At 42.3% G+C, this 20,016-nt stretch overlaps 1 protein-coding gene across 2 annotated transcripts in view; it reads left to right on the top strand.

Annotated features, from left to right (window-relative positions):
- med30 (mediator complex subunit 30) overlaps window positions 1-16,682 on the top strand; it is a 31,480-nt gene extending 14,798 nt beyond the window's left edge. For both annotated transcript variants that reach the window (XM_031866486.1, XM_031866487.1), the window contains exon 5: window positions 16,548-16,682. In XM_031866486.1, the coding sequence (XP_031722346.1) occupies window positions 16,548-16,643 (96 nt within the window). In that variant the 3' untranslated portion in view covers window positions 16,644-16,682. The remainder of the gene's footprint in view (window positions 1-16,547) is intronic.
- Window positions 16,683-20,016: the final 3,334 nt, after the last annotated feature.

Genomic DNA, 20,016 nt, shown 5'->3' with positions numbered 1-20,016 from the left:
GTTGAGTAAAAGGAGAGAGAAATGGACTGTTCAGGTGGGAAAGGTTTTTGAAGACGGATGGATGACCAGACAAATAGCTGTGTTGTCACACAGAGTAGATGTGTGAAGTGGAGGGTAAAGAACGACGGCAGAAACAAACAGGGCAGTAAAATGCAAGTAAGAAATGTTTGTGTGTGTGTGTTGTTTTTTGAAAGGAATGGAAGTGTGTATAGCAGTAGCAGAGAGTCAGGGATGCACAGGAAAGAAGAGAGGGGTAAAAAAAAGATTGATGAAAGAATGGATTGATAGATGTGTAAACAGCTGCGGATTGTCGGAGTTAAGCCGTCCCCATTCAGATCGGGTCTTCAAAAGGAATAACGGAAGACTGATGAAATTCAGCTGCGGCGGGGAAAATAGGAGACCTGCTGTAACAGGATGCCAAGAGAGAGAAAGAGAGAGAAGATTGATGCATAAGTGAGGAGATAAGTCCGGGCGTGCCTCAAACTCTCCAGCTGATATGTCACACTGGTTTAGAATAGCTCGCCTCATATTTCCCTGCAAGCTGAAAGTAGATTTTTCTTTTTTTGAAAAGACGACTTCCATCAAAATTTAAATTCCCTCACTGCTCTAAACATGAACAGTGTTATAATGCATCTCTATGAGAAGGGTGTGATGGGCAGAGTGATTGGATGGCGGGGTATTAAATCCATGAAGGGGGGATTTCGGGATGCTCTGCTCTGAGTGAAATAACCTTGGAGCAGACACCGCCCCGTGCTACAATTAGACAGAAGAGAGTGACGAGAGAGAGCGCCATTGAAGTGTGTGTTCTGTTCACACAAGAGGGAATAATGGAAAGTAAGCGTTGTCCCAGCCGTAAATGTTTAACGCTGTTCAATCCCGTCCTTAATCCTCGTCTACAGCCGTGCCCCGACTCCTGCTTCTGCTACACCCGAGGGACGTATTGAAGCCTGATGTTTGCCGCCATTAAAAGCCAAATCTGTTGAGATTAGCGCAGCGAGTGGCAGGCACCACCACTCCTGCGTGTGATGCGTCAATTAAAGCAAACTTGTGCCTCTTTTAGCGTTGCTATCCCCTTGGTAAAACAATAACCTTTGAAAACGCCATCAAGACACTCATTAGAACCTGTGGAATTAACTAGTGAGGCTCCAACATGTGGTGGAAACACACTATTGATTTTTGGAGAGTAATTGGGCTCTTCTTAGTTTTAGACCTAAACTAGGGATCATGTTCATTATAGATTCATCTGCAAATTGCTTTCTTCTCAAATGGTCAGAAAATAGTGAAGAATTTCACCGAGCCCAAGGGGACTCCTTCAAATCGCTTGCTTTGTTCAACTGGCAGTCTAAACTCAGAGGGATTCAGGGGTGATTTCATCGCATCACTTGCAAACCGCTATCTTCCCCATTTTAAGGTCCAGTTCACAAAACATATTGCGCTAATGATGATATCAAAGCGCTAGCTTGTCCATAAAGTTTTGCAGCCCTTTGTTATGTAGAGGGAAGAAAAATATGGTTCATTCATTTATATAATCTTATTTTTCAATATTTTATTCTTTTAGTTCTCACTGCCGTTGTATTCTGTCACTGCATCCCAAAATAAATGGGTGTTCGCCTGGCTACAAACACTGCCACTAGGATCACTGGGATGTCTGGGCGGGACAGACTTGTGCCTCAGTTACCACAAACTGTCTGAAGACACGAATAATTTCACTGTAACTACGTGTTGCTATTAGCTCATTTGCATATAAAGGGGCCACTTCTGCAGCAAATGTATGCACATTACTTCTATTTAAATACATGCAAATAGCACAGGAGCATAAAGACGCTATTTACTAGGCAGCGCAGTTAGTGGTGCATTTAACCCTTTGTATGTGCTCTGAGAGTTGCACGTTTTTTTTTTCTCGTCTTATTTGCAAAGGTTTATAGGCAGCAAAAGAAAGAAAGAAATTTGTGAATTAATTTGTGTTTCCATCCACTGTTTATTGAAGGAGTTTGGCACTTTGAGACAGACAGCAGGTGGCGCTAATTCTCCCGTCACGTGCCAAAGTTTAACTGCAGAAGAAGAGATTCCCACGACATCATCATGGAAAGAGTTGTAATGATGTAGAGAACATGAAGGAGATATGGCATTTGTGTTTGTTTCATGTCATAACTTGAGGAACAGTATATTCTCATCACTCCACACAGATCTGATGATTTCATCTCTTCAGTGCACTCTATGGTCACATGCTTCACGTACATCATGATGTCAGGGTTCAACGTTAATGTCGACATCCTATCCTACAGTTGTAGTGTTGTTTACTCTGAAGCACCATCTGGCTGCTTTTTAAAAAATGAACTGCATCTTACAGGTAGCGGCCCTGACCGTAGCGGTAGGCTGTCATCTCAAACCAGATCCATAATCCTTCCTCTTTTCGGGTTGAAGCCTGAAGCCCACCCCTCGAGCTGATTGCGTTGAACAGGTAGTAGGAGTTAAGATCAGCTTGGGGCTGGAGTGGTGGTGGAAGGGGGGGGGGGAGGCAGATAAATGACTCCTCCATGGTAATGTCTGGCTGCTTTATGGGGTGTCCTGGCTGTGACTGATAGCCTTGCTCTCGTTATCTGTCGATTGGGGTAATTGCTGTTTGTCGGAGTCTGGCTGACGGATGGTGATGCAATCTGCCCAGTGTTGCAGGGGGGCGGGGGGCATCACCACTATCACTACTATCACTCTCCACAAGTGTCTTTACTAGGAAGCATGCTGTGTGTTACAATATGTATTTGAATCGCAGTGGTTTCAATGTGTCTACCCCCCCCAGTGTGCATGCGCCACTTTGTCCATGTTGCCTCTATGCAATGCTCCTATAGTGTATGTCACGTGTCCCGGTGCTCACTCTCATGCACGTAATATGTGGGAACGTTGTGGTTTGTGTGCGTGTATGAAGAGGTAAAGTTTATTTGAGCATGGTGAAAGTCGACCGTGTTTGCATAAATGTTTAAGATGCATTAGCCGTAATTCATTGGTGCCTAATGGGTTGCGATTGCTCAATCTCTTTGCCGCAGACCTCGGGTGCTGTAGAATGTGATTGTGCATATCAATCCAGGTTCCCCAGTCATCCACGCTCTTTCTGCTCCAATAAAACAGACCGGATTCCGAGGCACCCGAGTGACCACAAGTTACAGCCCTAATGACTATCCTGCATTGCTGGTCACATGCCAATTAATGGAGGGAAACAAAAAAAATATGACTAGTAAATTCGCCAGCAGAATTCTTCAGAGAGCGCTAATTTGGACGGGAGAGCGCTGCGTTTTGAGCGGCTTCCATTTTGCGGCCAGCTGTCTGCAGCGCGTGCCGTCGAATCGGGAATCGGCCTCCTCTCTGCCCGCCGTGCTCACTGACTGATTGACTGGCTGGCTGTCTGTCTGAGCGACAGCGCGTTTTTGCAGAGTGGAGGAAGGATGATTCATAGCGGCTCTCCGGACTACTTGATAATCATTCCATCTGGGGCGTGGGACAGGCTGTCTTGTCATCAGCACATCACTCATCGTTTGTTCTCCTCTTACGCCCCCCGCTCCATACCTCCATTCTTCTATCTATCCCGAGGGGGCCTTGGTGGTGACCCCCCCACCCTGGTAGGTGGAGGTTGTTATGCTGGACCTGTGCGACATGGCAGACCCCCACTGTTTGTCTCAGCCGCACCTGCCCCACCCCTCTGCTGCAGCCTGCCACTGCCACTCGCCTCGCGTTTGATTTAATACCAGCCTAAGTGTGAATAAATTCCTGTCACAGCCCATTAAGGAGGCCTTGGAGAGATCTGGCCTGTTATTAATTCTCCACAGCTCCTCTCTTTCTCTCCCCTCTTTCCGTTACCATCTCTCCCGCTCTGCTGCTGCTCTTCCTCCCTCACCGCACACTGCCTTGCTTTTTTTAAAAAAAATTTTTAATACGCCTTTTAATTACTGTGTCTGTCCTCTTTTATTCAAATGAGAAAGGGAGAAATTTAAAAGCAGGGGGATGTTTGTGATTTCAAATAGAGGAGCCGTCCACTGCCTGGCTTTGCTCTCCTCTCCTCTCCAGACCTGTGCAAGCTTTAGCTGCCGGCTCGGCTTGTATAATGAATTCCAGTGGCACTGGTGGTTAGTTTTATCTGAAGAGCAGGCTGGGAGTCTGCCGAGGCCCAGTGATAAACAAACGCAGCCTCCTAACTGTAATAAGACCGGGAGAGAGGGATGCAGCTTGGTTGGCAGATGATCTCTCTCTCCGTCTCTCTTGCTTTGCTCTCTGATTCCCTGCCACCTTCCTTCTCTCTGTTTCGCTCCTCTCGGTTTGTCTCTCTTTCCACTCCCACAGACGTCGCCCCCCTGCTGTACTCCACTTCCTCTCCCTTTCTGTCTCCCATCCTCCTTATACCTCCCATTCTTCCATCGCTCTCTATCGGCTCCCTTCCCATCTTCCACCTCTGTGTTCAGGCTCCAGAATTAGCAGTCTGTGCACAGCAGGTGCCCGTACCTCTGTCTTATTAGCAGTCTTCTCTGTGGCCCATTAGAGGCTCCCTGTATGCCAAGGGATTTTTAATTGTTTTGCGGGGGTCAGAGGGGCAGTGTAGCCGCAAAGCTCTTGCGGAGGAGGGATCAGAGCTGATTTTTTTTTTGGGAGAATAAGTGCTTTCCTAGTATTTTGCTGCATTTAGTGTCTAGTGCAACCCTGATTATTTCTGCTTTGTGTTACAGTGCTAAAGAGCTATGTAAGCAATTAGTTTGTCTGACTGTTGTGGAGTGTAGGACTGTTGTTTACATGAACGGAAGGTATGAAGTAAGTTGCAGAGCCTTTTTTACTCGGGCTGTATTGTGCACATACAGCATATTCCCCAGTCGTGGGGCAGGTAGTTCACTACTTTTCACCAAAACGCGTGGTATGTGTCCTTGGATTTTAACAAGCATGTTGCAGAGCCATATTCCTTTTGATTGTCAAGTGAAAAAATAAAAATGCAACCTCTTCTCTCTGTCTTCTTATTGCATCACCATTGTTTTCTATACGTGTCTTGTCTCCTGCTTTCGCCGTTCAGTTCTCCGGTTGCCTTTTAAGTGCAGTTCTGACACAATGTCAGCCCGACAACTCCGTATTATTCAAAGGGAAATCATTTGCTGCTGCCGTCCACAGTAGGTGCACCACCTCCCTGCTGCCCGGTGTGAAGGCCACGAGCACCATTGGCTTTGACACGTTACCACTGAACCGATTACAATGCAGATATTGATTTTTTTAATTTTTTTATTTCAAGTCTTTGTGATGCCACAAAAGACGTTAAAACCTTGAGCCTGAGACTTGACGGGTATGACCCTCTGCAATCTCGTCAAATGTTGGTGAGAAAGTTGAATAAATACAGTTGTATAGGAGATAAATATATAATAGAGATGAATTATGATCTGTTTACACTTGCTGTAAGCAGCTTATAATACATCATTAAAACTACTAATGACAAGATTTGTTTTAATCAATACAAATACAAATCTTTTATTTCCTTATCATTTGAATTGTGTTTTTATGATGAACATAACTATAAATTAATATAACAAAGTAAAAGAATAACATTCAGAGCGGTTGAAATTCTTTTTTTGGGACGGTGGCAAACAAAATGAGCCTGGAGCCTTGTACACCAGCTGCTGTAATCAAACAACAAAGGGATCTGCATCTGCCAATATGGATCATCAACGATCGGCAATTAGTATCGAAGAATACTCGATATGATCTGAACCGCAAGTTTTATGATCCGTCGCACCAATAACGGTGACTAATGAACCGGAGTAAAGCAGCAGCAAACCGTGTAGGGATGTGGACGGCCTGATGAGTTGCATTTGTTTCCAGATTTAGCTGTGGTCACATTGTTTTGAATGCATTGTGTAAAGCACTTTGAATTACCTTTAAGTATGAAACGCGCATAAACTCGCCTTGCCTGTGATGTGATTGCTAAAGGGAACGTTGCATCACCTGAAAGCCAGCTGGTTTTTATTTATTTTTTTTGCGTCAAACCCTGTTATTTTAAATTCTGCATTTTTATTCAGGAAAGGGAAAGCTGCTTGCTCAGGTGTTGGCAGGAATATTTACATTTGAACTTGGGAAAGCGCCTTCGTGGTGAGACGAAGCTGAAGTAACATGCTTGTTCCCTTTTCAACCTCTACTCTTCCTCGCTCTCAATCAACATCTCCTGCAAGCGGATTGGAGGTTTTAAATTGGAATTACCTCTTTTATCTTTCCAGAAATCAGCCTGCCTGTCTCTTTTTCTTCTCATCCCCCCCTTCACTCTTAAAACGATAGTGGTAATTAGAACCAATACTACTTCGTTGGAGAGGTGCCATAGGGCTGAATTTAAGTGTGTGAGAGTGATGGTACCAATTTAACACATTGCTTCACAAGATGCTTTTGACGTTTGAGGAACTGTTGTTGGCACCTTTTAGATCACAAGTTTTGTCAACATCACTGGAAAGTCTCCGCTGCCCATTAAAACTACAACCTTCAAGTATCATGTGTAGGATCGCAAACGGTCGGAAAACGTCCTGTAAATTAAGCTCGGGAATTTTTGCAACATTTCAATTTTAAAAGCATACCTTTTATTGAACTTAATTTGGTGGAAATGCACGTAAAAATGCGTATGACTTGTTTTGTTTATGAGTATGCCCATTTACTTTTCCATCACATGTACAGGTCCTTGCCAGTATCCCATTAAAAAGGAATTCAGTAAAATGACAACCCTCTTCATGCACAGTGCACTCTCCCGTCACATGTGCAGGTCTACCTGCTTTCATGTCGGTTTTGATTACTGGAGTGACTATATTTTAAATTCTTTGATATTTCAATGAACAAGCCGATAGTAGCCCAAAGCAAAGGATGCGATGGATAACTTGTTAACGCCTTCTGCTAGCTAGCTGTTAGCTTGTAGCTAGATTGAGCATACTATTGAGTTTTAATTAATCCATCTCAATTCATTCTTTATTGTAAAACATTTATTTAATGAATTATTTAAACCCTGAGTTTGCACACAGCCCACATTGGGCTCGGTAGTTTACTCACCATATGGCACATTTCACATTGTAGCATTTTATTTGACAAATTAAAGGGTTATGACAGGTTATTTATGGCAAAATGTTAGTTTCTATCCGCATGTGAAACAGCCGGAGCAAATAACCCCAATATTTCTATTTTAATTTCCATTTTTCCATACATTCTCACACAATCCCCATTCGTTCCCGTTAATTCCCGTGGGAAGTTTCCTCCTCGAATATTGCCAAGAATTTCGCAGCTCTAATCATGATTACTTAGAGTGCGAGAGGAGGTGCTCAGCTTGGCCTCAGATGATTTAAGCTCCCGACAGACATCTGAGAGAGATGAAAGAAATACGTCCTGTCTGCTCTGAGATGGAGACGGCGGGGCATCACTCTGCCAATTCTGCCTTCAAGCTCTCAACACTCACACATACAAGCACACAGGACATGCACAATCAAACCTAAAGCACGCACAAACACACGTTCAACAAATACACGCACACACACTCATAACGCTGGCACGTCATCTGATCCAGTCTAGAAATCAGCCCTCCAAGCAAGCCGCCACTCTCTGCAGCTACGTTCAAACGGAGCTCCGCTTTCCCCTTTAGTCCCGAGCTAGAGAGCAGCACAGGTGTCAAAAAGGAAAAGACCTCTAATGAAACAGAGTGAGCAGAGCGCCTCAGATGTTTGACATTGTTTAGTAATGACCGATGTAGAGTTGGACCTCTAACGAAAGCCTGAACGATATATATCTGTCGGCTGATTTTTATTCGCTGATATCGGCTTAAGACCGTTATAGAGGCGACCTCTAGCTCAGCCCGTTGCTGCGTGTCATCCTCTCTCTCTCTCTCTCTCTCTCTCTCTCTCTCTCTCTCTCTCTCTCACCCCCCTTTGTTGTTTATAAAAGCCAGAAAAGCAAAACAAAAAAACAGACCATTATATTGGTGTTTTGGTATACGTTGGGAGAAGTTGTATTATGGCTGCATATTAAGGCCCTTTTTTTACTCATTTTATTTACAACAATTCGAAGATATTTGACCAAACAAAAATCAACAAAGCTGCTAACCCTGAAGGATGTATATGGTAGAAATGGTGCAGTTGTAGTTTGCAGTAAGGATAATCTATTTCTCCCAGTATCGATCACTATGTAAACTATTTCCCTACACTTTTCTTAATTCAAGTTTTATGTATACTTACTATAATGATTTTATTACTGGGAAAGTTCAGTGTTAAGAATTGACCGTCATCTTTGATGGTAAAGTTAGTTGTTTAACTGTATCCGGCCTCCGATTTGTTAAGGTATATTGCAAAGAAATTAGGTTTTGGCCTCATATTATTCTTTGTTGGGCTCTACATGTAACTGAGGGCTTTAACTGTCCATCTGTGCTTTAAGAGGTCATGAAACCCAGAAGGTTGTGATTTGAATTTCATTCTCCTTATCAGTCCCCAAGCTGCTGTAGAGAATCTGCTGCAGGGTACGAATTAGCCCTTTTGCTCTCCTGAACTAAGTGTCAACTTCGATATGCACTCAGGCACAAAAGTGTATTGTATGTTCTTATGTCTGCAAAAAAAAGGCAATTACTGCGATATGTGACACGCAGTGAAATAGACACTTTCTTGGTTTTGTACGTCACTTAGCCCCTACTCCGGTAAACGAAGCTGTATTCCTTGGATTATGCCACGATGAGCAGATTTGCTGATGGGTAAATGGATTGCGTGGCTGCCCATCATTGGTTTTAAAGCAACTGCACTACGACCTTCTTGCCCCTCATTTATTATCACTGGGAGCCAAATCGCCAAAGGAAAGCGCAATCGATGGGGCTACCTGGCAGAGACGCAAGTGCTTAGGAGAGGGCGAGGGGGCGCCTAGCCTCAGATACCTCTAAAGGACTAAATCGATTGCAGCCGTTCTGCAACAGTCGGCTGACACTGCAGGCTTTCCACCTCGATGCCGAGGACGTATTGAAAGAACCCCGTTGGTAGGTGTATGCAAGGATGACAACATGGCTATTGTATTCCTGCCACCCCTGGAAGAGAAGGCTTTTATCTGCCTTCAAAATCCCTTTAAAAGGGCTCCATTCCCCTGGGAAAGCCCATGCCAAACACAGAACACACTTGCACTTAAACCTCCCCGTTGAGAAAAAAGCCATAAAGTTTGTAAAGTCAATTAAGGCTTTTTTTTTTTTTAAACTGATGTCGGGCAAATTAAAGCTGCTTGGCCCGGCTCCCTGTGGGTATACTGTCAGATGGTAAACCAGGACCCACTTAGCGTCGCAGGGTTCCCCAGGCAGAGCACAGTAGTAAGCAGCTTACTTATCCCCCAACTCACTTGTGCTTTCTACCTCCGAATGGGCAGTGTGTGTTTTCCTTAAAGTGACGTTTCACTTTTGTTGGAACGGTTTTTAGTGCACGAGCACTTGCATCCTGCTGAAGTGCAGGCTGGGAGCGTTCCTGACCGACTTGACAAAGTTCAAAATCATATTTACTGATTCAAAGTGAACCGTGAATTAATGGCACCAGATATCACGTAGAGTGAACAGACAAATATGATGATGTATTGCCTCCATCCATGTTTGCCACTTGATCCATGTGCTCCAAAATATATACCGCTTGACGAATTTTTAATTTGGAAGTGATCAGGGAAAAGAATCAGCCATCTGATCCTCATGCAGTTTGTGGATTTTATGGACAGCGATACAGTAGTTAATATATCGAGCATTGGTTCTCTTTGACACACGCATTCTAAAGAATGTTGCCCTCTGGATTTTGGGCTGTCCTAATTCTTCTGCCTAAGAGGGAGTTGCATTTCCTTGATTGTCCTGAGTTTTCGTTTTTGCATAATTTAGAGGACCACTTGTTTCTGGAAAGGCACCTATCCACATAGTCGAGGCTCCTTTCCAAGTTCTCACACTAATTATAAACCGTATAATTTAATCAGATAAGACCTGTGTTTCTGCCAAGACTATTTCACTGTTGGAGGACAGCAAGGGCTTTGTAAACCTCGTCAAATGTTAGGCATTTTAGAGGAGTGGAGGGTGTTGAGTGTGTGGAAGATGGTGGATGTTTCAACCTGTCTCATCTCTGGCAGCGATGATGTAGGAGATCCAGTCATATTCTTCCCTCATCTAGGGATGATCTTATCAAATCTGAAACCAGTTCCGCATCAGATTATCGAATCCGAATCACTTATCTGGGTACATCTGTACAGATTGTTGTGTTTTGCTGAGTCGTTTCATACGATGTCCAATCCCGTCCTGCGAGGGAAATCACTGGGTGGCTCTGCTACAGCTGCTAGTAGCGCAAGTAAAGCCAACAACGTGGAAGTCTACTTTACCATTCAGCAAATATCACCTAAATAAATCGCTGATTTTTCAAGACACTTCTGGCCACAGAATACAGTTTAAAGCCGGCGTTGGGCTGAGGTCGAGCACTCGTCCCTCTCAAGATAGCAACTATACCGAAAGTTCTTACTGTAACATAGTGGACGGTGGAGAAATATTTAAGCAACGGTCTTGTCGTTACGGTGTATAATCTGGTATTTTGCAATTTTGGATGGAAGTGGATCCAAAATGAAACCGGCTATTGGAACCCATCCGCACTATCCTCGCTTCTCCATCACCTCTTCCATTTCTTTTCCTCCCCTCTCCCTCTACTCTTCCTCTCCACTTCCTCTCTTAGTCGCCTTTCCTCTCTCCTATTATCTTACTGCTTTCCCTCTTCCTCCTCTTCCCCTTTCTTTTCCTGTCCTCACCTCTCCTTGTGTCCTCTTTACTTCTCCTCCATATTCTCTCATTTCCTCTCCTTGGTCTCCTCTCCTCCTCTTCCTCTCCTCCATATTCTCTCCTCTCCTCTTCCTAATCCCCTCTCCTCACTCACAGACACTTACACTTGTAATTCCCAGCCAGATCCGTCTGAGTCAAAGCTGCGATTTGAGTCGCCAGCGACAGGGCGGATTAGCGGTGGAATCCTGAGTGAAGGCACGTCTTCGCTCCACTTGATATATTCCCCCTCTCTCTCTCTCTTCCTGTGTGTGTGTGTGTGTGTGTGTGTGTGTGTGTGTGTGTGTGTGTGTATTTTAATCTAAGTAGTTCCTTCCCCGCCATTATCTCAGAGCTCCTCATCAAAAAGCAACGCTAGGGTTGTTAATGCGCTCGGTGGTCATGTTTTTAAACGTAGATCAAAAGGGTTAAATAGCTAAAAAAGCAGATGAGTACCTCAGCTTATTCATATAATAATTCCAAGATTACTGGATTTTTTTGTAATGTCTAATGGATAAAGAAAACTCCTTAATCATATTTAATGTGGAGATAATGCAGAATTAATTAATATAGATATGCCAATTATTAAGCTTGATAAGCCTGAAGACGCTTGTTGTTTGACGGCCTACATTTGACAAATCCCAAAGATTACGATGTGCTCTGTTGTTCCATCCAATGTGTCACCCTGTGTTCTATTAAAGTTACACAAATCCATTCACTTTTAATTGAAAGCAATCTCCAACGCGCCTATGATGTGAATTTATGAATATATTTTGTGACTAATGGATTCAGGTCAGGGAATGTCTTTTGGTGGCTCGAGCCCAGATCCGTCTCGACACGAGATAGAGAGACGCGGAGAAGCAGAAATACGGAGACACAGAGACAGAGCAGTTTGAGCTTCTCTTGTGGCAAAGTTTCACGGGAGCAGAATTTTAATAAAGTGATTTTGATGAAAAATTCATTTTTCCCCCTCACTTTTGTCTTACACCCTTCTACTGAGGACAGCTTCTTTGATCTGAGTTGGGCGAGTAGGGGGGAAAGGGAGCACGATGAAGGGAGTCTGAAGGGGAGACGCAGAGCAGGTTTGAGTAACAGCCCTCCATCCGTGTCATTTAAACAAACTGTCATCTGTCCTATCAGCAAAGAGCTCTCAATCTTCTTTTTTTTTTTTAAAAGCTTCAGCTAATGATTGAGCTCCCGTCCTCCACTCCACTGTGCACAACCTCTGTCTGTGTAACCGTTGGCTATTTCATCACTGAGCTCCAAACTGATCGGGTTGTCTTCAGGTTTCTGGTGAAACGAAGCATCAGATAGCGTCAGGATGGAAGCTGATATTAATAAGTTATGGTTTGTAGTTCTTCTCGGCCTGTGACTCATGTACAGGACGCTGTTCTTTAATCCAGCGTTGTGTTTCTGAATGTTTGAAATCCCGAGTGAATCACTTTACAGGGAACTTCCAAATACAAGAACGTAAATAGAAATAACAAATAAATCAGTAAATAAATGTAACAGACAAAATAAAAGCAATTTTATGTCGTTTCAAATTAATTGTTGTGCTTCTATAGATGGCTTTCTGCAACTAACAGTTATTTTCATCAATTAATCTGCTAGTTATTTGTCCAATTAATTGTTTAGTCTGTAAAATGTAAAAAAATAAGTGAAGTGTCCATCAAGCTCTAAAAGTCAAAGGTGCCATCTTCCAATGTTTTTCTTTTCCTCAGAATAAAAATCTTAATTTCTAAAGAACACTAAAAACCATCAAATCAAATTATCTTTTGAGAAGCTAGAAAGAGCAAATATTTTAGTTGTTTAATCAAAATAAATGATTGAGTCAGCTAAATTATCAATTTTCTTTTTATCAACTTACAAATTGATTGACTTTGTTTCAGCACTACCTTTAGATTATAATGTATGAATTTCATAATATCTGAAATTAAAATGACAAATGTCGATCACATTTTCCTGAAGCCCAAAGCCGTTGTTGTCTGACCATCAGTCCAGGATCCAAATATGGTTCGTTACTAAAACAAAACACAGTTTAGAAGCTGAAACCAGTTCATGTTTGGAATTTTTGCTTCATAAATAACTTAGATTATGAATTGATTATCAAAACTGTTGCTGCCTTAATTTCAAATCCACTTTTCTATCAATCTAACAACAGTTTCCACAAGTTTGGAAAATAAAACAGATTGAGGTCAAACCGCAGTTTGACTCTAGTTACATTATGTGTTTTTACTGGATATGAATCAGAAGTGAATTACAGCTACTCTGACATTTCCATCAGGCTTAGCTTCAATAACAGGGACGGGAATCGGATTTGGTTTTGACCCCCACCGCCAGCATGTTCAATCTCCTGGGATGGCAGGTTGCCAAAACTCTGTCCAATAAACAAACTGCTTGTGACTTCATGTGACATTTTGTTTACAAGACCTTGTTTTCTTGCAACCAGGCCGTTTGAAAGACAGATGTCACTTTGGCTTGTCCTCTGCCCAGATGTGCTGTACGGGCACCTGAGAGCTTCCTGCAGTTCATTTAGGTGACCTTCTTTTCCCCCACACACACACACACACACACACACACACACTAGGTGTACACGCCCACTACATCAAACATGTAATACAAACTTCCATGCAATGTTTCAAAACCACCTCCCGACAAAACACCAAAATGTTTGAATCTAGTGAGAGAGAGACTGAATAGAGTGAATCCCTAACACAGACTGATGCATAAATACAGTCACAGAGATGCTCATGTGCAGCCACACCCTCACACCCTCACACACACAGACATGCACATCAGACCATAAACACTTGCACAGCTGCACATTCTCACACGCACACACACACATCACTGCATCTCCTCTGTGCTCGCCCGTCTCCGTTTCCACTCCATCTCGGGTCACTGCTTTTCCGCCCGCTCCTCCGACGGCTGCCAGCGTCTCCAGCTTCCATGAAGCAGGTAGGCAGTCTGCCAGTCTGCAGGAGGCCGTCGGAGACAGGAGCTCAGACGGCGCTCCCTTGTTTACTTTCATGAGTTGTTGACTGGCCACCCTGCCGGGGCCGACGCCGTGTCGGAGCATGTCAGGAGAGGCCTACGACGGATTAAAAAGGCATCAACCTTATTGTGTGAGTGGCAGACAAAGGAACGAGGGAGTGAGTGCATCCGCTGGCAGAGGTGTGTGTGTGTGTGTGTGTGTGTGTGTGTGTGTGTGTGTGTGTGTAAAAGCCTCGTTCCTGAGACACAGAAACGATGGTTCAGAGCTCCTCGCCTCTGCTTTGTTCTCCGTATTACACCCTTCTTCAAAAACATGGCGTTGTAGGTGTGAAGGATTAGAGTTGCACTAATTACGAGGTTGTGAATGGCATTATAGCTCCCTGATGTTGCAGAACACTTTCTGTGATAATAGTCTTTTTTTTTTTTTTTTATTCATTTATCAAGATATGCCAGAGAGCCTTTTATGATGAACGTGCTGTGAAGGCTTCGCTGCCTCCATAGTCTTATTCCCACTGTGAAAAATGTGGAATTACTTGTCTGGTTTCAAAGAAGAGCCGAGAGTGGATTTTCGTGGAAGAACCTGCATTCACAAGCAGCACATTTACTCTTTGAAGCCAAATCTGCCAGTTTATGGCTTGAAAACAATGTCTGTGATTGCAACTCTAGTTTTTTTTCTCTTTTTTTTTTAAAGCTTCATGTGAGACTTTTTTTTTCTCCCGCTGTTTAAAAAAAGTGACAAGTGTTGTATAATTGTTTAAAAAGTGTTTGTATTAATGAGACGATACCACAAGCCTTTGTAATTTCAGTCAGAGTAAATGGCCGAGTTATTTCAAGAACTTGTCAGGGTAATGAGGCATATCCCGTGTAATACACACACACACACACGGGGAATTAAAGTGAAAGTCAGAGATAGAGAGGAGGGGGGGGGGGGGGTAGAGACAAGTGAGAGAGCTTGAGAGGCAGTGAGAGCCCCCCAGAGAGAGAGACTGGAAGGCCTCCAAATGTTCCACTCTGGAATATCTTCAAGGACAATCAGCTAAACAGTTGATATTAAGAGAGCTGTGTGAAATCGATTGCTGAAGGTGTTATCTGCGCTGCAAAAATGGCTGGTAATTAGTCATGCCTAAAGGAGTGTTACAGAGAGAGCGAGATGGATTTAATCTTAATAGATTTCACTGCACTGCAGATACAGTAGCTCCTGAGCTCTCTCTCTCTCTATCTCTCTCTCTCTCTCTCTCTCTCTCTCTCTCTCTCTCTCTCTCTCTATCCATCCATCAGAAGAAAAGCAGCTGAGTAAGTAGCTGTGATGTACTGCCGTTGGTAAATTTGCCTGAACCTTCAAATGTATGTTTTGCCCGAGTTCCTTGTTCAAAGGCAGTGCGCATTTGGCAGCAGCACCTGTTTTTATTCTGACTCTCCAGCAGCAGCAACTCCTGTTTGTGAAAACAAAAAACCCATCTCAGGCAATGAGGTACTTGAGTCCACGGCAGCTGTTGACTTAGAGATCTTGGTTGCGTATTCAGAGGTAATGAGCGGACAAAGCCCTCAGTGACTGACGGGGAGATTGGGGTGTTTGCTCCTCTTTGATGTACCTGTGCAACCCAGACACCGGCCAGATGTGTTAGTTTAGCGATTAGCAGAGGCTGGGAGTGATGAAGACAACTAAAGTACTCTGTATTTGGGGGAGGGGTCAATAGGCAGGTGGGACAACTTTGTCTATTGTATGTTGGACAAAGAAATACAATGTGTGGCTTCTATTAATCTTTACCCCATACTGTATAAACTGAAGGATGAGGCAGGTGTTGTTTTACTATCAAATCCCATGAAAAATAACAAATACGCTAGTATGTGGGTCAGTCGATTCACCACTTTGGTCCAAATATATCAACTATCGGATGGATTGCCATCAAACTTTAGACATTCATGGTTTCCAGACTAATGATCCCGATTCCTTTGGTGATTCTGTGATTTTTCATCTGGTACCACCAGCAAGTCAATCTTTTAAAAGTACCAGTATCTGCAAAACTAATGTCATCACCATTGGCCTTAGCTGGACTCTGATTTTAATGCTAATCAGCAAAGGTTTGCATGCTAACACGCTAAGCTAAGAAGGTGAAGATGGCAAACATTATACCTGCAAAACATCTGCATGCTAGCATTGTCATTGTGCACAAGTTAGAATGCTGACGCTGGCGTTTAGATCAAAGTACAGATGTGTTTTCACCAAACTAATGCCAAACACCGCCAACACATTAAAACAATGCCACAAGGTGATGTAACATTAAACTCTATTAAATCTCTATTTTGCTGAAATACAACCAATATTTTTACTTTGGTTAACTTGGACTAATAGTAAATTTGAAGAAGGGAAATGGAATCTTAAAATGTGCTTCTCACAGGATTTCCTGCTGGGAAAACCCTCCCGGTCAATAGTCCCATTACAGCAGCAACAGTCATTAGGAACGAGATTACATCTGGGTCCTGTTCTTCTCAGTAATATGTTAAATAAATTCTATTTTACAAAATGGGTTTGGATGTGTGAAGTTTCTGCTGTGTCTGCTGAGAGCTGATGGGAAACACTTGTTCAGAAGTACAGTGTAGCAGCTCAAATCTGCTGAGAAGTTATTGCCTTGTCGTATGTTTGACCTTTTGGTCTTTTGTAACCTGTAGTTTTATCGTTGTAAGCTGACAAGAAAGCATTCTGACTTTTATATTTGTGTGGTTTTTTTCCATCTAAATATGTCGTCTATTTCTCTTTTTGTCATTTTTCTTGCAGAAGCTGAAGCAGAAGAACCAGCAGTTAAAGCAGATCATGGACCAACTCCGCAACCTCATCTGGGAAATCAACTCCATGCTGGCCGTCAGGAGCTGAGCCACACACCCTCGAACACCCATTCATATACCCCCCCCAACCCCCCCCCCCCCCCCCCACCCCCACCACCCCCCCCCCACCCCCACACACACACACACACACACACACACACACACACACACACACACACACACACACACACACACACACTCTTACTATAAATAAAGGACAGGAAGATTTGGTCATTAACTGGACGTGTGACAGGGTACCACAGGCTGGCTGAGGCTGCACTTTAAAGAAGAAGAAATTGGGACATTGGCAATATCAACCCGTTTCCAGAAGACATGAAACAATAGATGAAAAGCGAGAGGTGAAACATGGCGACGGGGGAGGGGGCAGGTGACATCAGTGTGGCCGATGGCAGAGAATATTCTGTCTACCTCGATATTCTGCATTTCAATCAACATTAAGATTGATGTAATCTGAAGAGTTTATATATTATGTTTTATCTATGAGTAGGTCCTAGCTCAATAGAGGGCTCATGCCTGTAGGGACACGTTGATATATTCTATTTAATCCTAAAATCCAACCCATTTCTTAGTTTTTGAATTGTTTGAAGCCCTAAATTCAAAAAGCTTTTCTATGACCCCCTAAACACTTTAATAAGAAAGACACACACACTGTGGCAGAATGAGTCTTGTTCTGGCTATATTCATCTGCTTTTTTAAATTAGATGTAATATGTAAACTCATCGATGCTCTGATTGGACTTGACATTTCAATACGATGCCTTGTTCAGGATTCTGCTCAACTGTACATTTTGCTGTGATTTTTAATTTTTTTTAAAAAGTTGACGCTCTTCGTGTCGTGGTGTTTGTTTGTTGGTGTCTGTTGTTAATGCCGTCCGTATTCACTGAGCATTTCAGAATCGCATCGGAATCGCGCTAAAAGTGAATCTATATTATAACAGTTATAACTATTTACCTGCTGATCGTAACTTAAACGTAAACGGACAATGTTGAGATGGATTCTCCGACCTTTAGACAGATAATGTAATGGTGACTTCAAACCTTAAACCTACTACCATTTTTATATTGCGTTTTCTTGTTAGTTCTCAGCAAACATGTCGTTTGTACCGATATGTCAGAGATGAGCTCAAATCTCCTGATATGTCAATCAGCGACAGATTTATCCGTCTAGCTCTTGCGGGAACAGAATAATCAAAACTCCACAATATGGCTCAGCCATCTGTTATTCAAATGAATAAAATCATGATTTAACTATTGAATAAAAAAATGTCCCTACTGATTTCCTACTTTCAGATGCTTGATAGATACTGGCCAGTTTTGATTGGTCAACTAATTCATCTAGGGGGAGCTTTTGGTCTCTGTAAAAAGACTAAACGTAAACACACACTTCATAGAAAGAAAGGAGAGACGGAGTAAGAGCGAGAGAGAAAGAAGGATTCAATTCAAACATGAGCTAAAGTCTAGGTACATGTGCACAAACAAACCCACACTGTCAGGTCTAGGATATGCATGAGAATATCAGTGTCTGATATGTTTGCGTTTAATAATTCAGAGCATAGCCAGGGTCATATCTGAGATGTGTTATGAGGGTATCGTCCTCGGGGAGAAGCAGAAGGACGGATGCAGCATTGGAGCAGCGAGAAGGCTTTCAGCTGTGTGAAAAAAAATAAATAAATAAAATAAAAAATCAATGCAGTAGTGACTGATAAACCACTCCTCAGTGGTCTAATAAAGGGGGGGCTATTAGACCTCTGAGGGCAGTGCAGCATTATGACTGTAGAAACGGAGTGTGTTCTCATACGGCAGCGGTTTAGCGCCCGTCTATGCACGCTTTGTCGCAAATGATAACGCGGAGAAAAAAAAGTGCTCTTTACACTGATGTTTACAATGTGCGCTGCTGTCAGCATGTCTCGTGTCTGAGGAGGCAGATGGTGACACTTTGTGTTTTGGTGGGACTTTGTAACGACTGCATGGCATCCTGGTCTGTGAGGTTAACGTCAGTGGAGGAATGACATTTAGGAGAAGCTGGGAGGAAGATTTGTGATTTGTGCAAACCTGATCCTTGAGTCTTTTTTTCCATTTTATTTTCAATGTAGTCTAATATAACTTTTCCAATAGCACCTGAGAGACAGAACCCAGGCTGTCTGTTAGATCTTAAAAAGTTGCACATGCTCATAATGTAATGATTTCAAAGTCATAAAAATAATTCCATAATGAGCAGTAATAACAGTTTATGTATTTCATTATAAACTAAGCAAACTTTTTGTTTTCTTTTGTGAACTCAACTTCCCAATACAACCTCTTAAATAGCCCTTCTCTAAATCATTAGGTCCTAAAAGCTGTTAAATGCACTTAAAGCTGCATCCATATGCAGCCGTGACTTATTGATGATAAGATAGAAGTTGATGAATCAAATTAGTGACAATTAAGGCGCCTAATGGGACAATTATGACATTTTATGTGAAGGTCCAATCAGTGTTGATAGTGTATAGTCAGTTAAAGTTCAGGGTTAGGGTTAGTCTTGATGTTTGAAATTGTACCTTTTTCCTTTTTAATAATCTTTTCTTGGTTTCACTCATGCCAATTAACATATTGAAAATTGAGAGTGACTGTGAATGCGGTGGAAGCGGATGAGAGAACCATCAGAGCAGAAGAGAGATTAAGTATAAATGCTGCAGCTATTTTTTTTTTAATGCTGTCTTGTTTCCCAACTGCTGAGTGGAGTGATGTGGGGCGAAAACAGGTGCCGTTGGACAGAAGCTTGTGAGCAATTGTTTTTTTAAATACAATGCTATATGACATACGATGCCTTACTTGATATGCTATACTAGGTCATAGTACAGCATGTCATAAAAAGTCATAGTATAGTATGTCCAAAAAAAGTTATAGTAACTATACTATGACTTCTTCGACATACTATACTATGAATTGTTGACATACTACACTGACTTTTTCGACATGCTATACTATGACTTTTTCGACATGCTATACTATTGCTTTTTACGACATGCTATACTATTGCTTTTTACGACATACTATACTATTGCTTTTTACGACATGCTATACTATGACTTATGACTTTTTTTGATATACTATAACTTTTTCGACATGCTATACTATGACTTTTTCGACACGCTATACTGACTTTTTTCATCATGCTATACTATGACTTATTTATGACTTTTTTTGATATACTATGACTTTTTCGACATACTATACTATGACTTATTTATGACTTTTTTTGATATACTATGACTTTTTCGACATGCTATACTATGACTTTTTCGACATGCTATACTATGACTTTTTCAACATGCTATACTATGACTTTTTTCAACATGCTATACTATGACTTTTTCGACATGCTATACTATGACTTTTTACGACATGCTATACTATGACTTT

Source organism: Anarrhichthys ocellatus, unplaced genomic scaffold (assembly GCF_004355925.1).
Source record: "Anarrhichthys ocellatus isolate YVR2014 unplaced genomic scaffold, GSC_Weel_1.0 scaffold35, whole genome shotgun sequence".
NCBI classification, from domain to species: domain Eukaryota; kingdom Metazoa; phylum Chordata; class Actinopteri; order Perciformes; family Anarhichadidae; genus Anarrhichthys; species Anarrhichthys ocellatus.
This window is presented reverse-complemented; position numbering and strand designations above follow the sequence as displayed.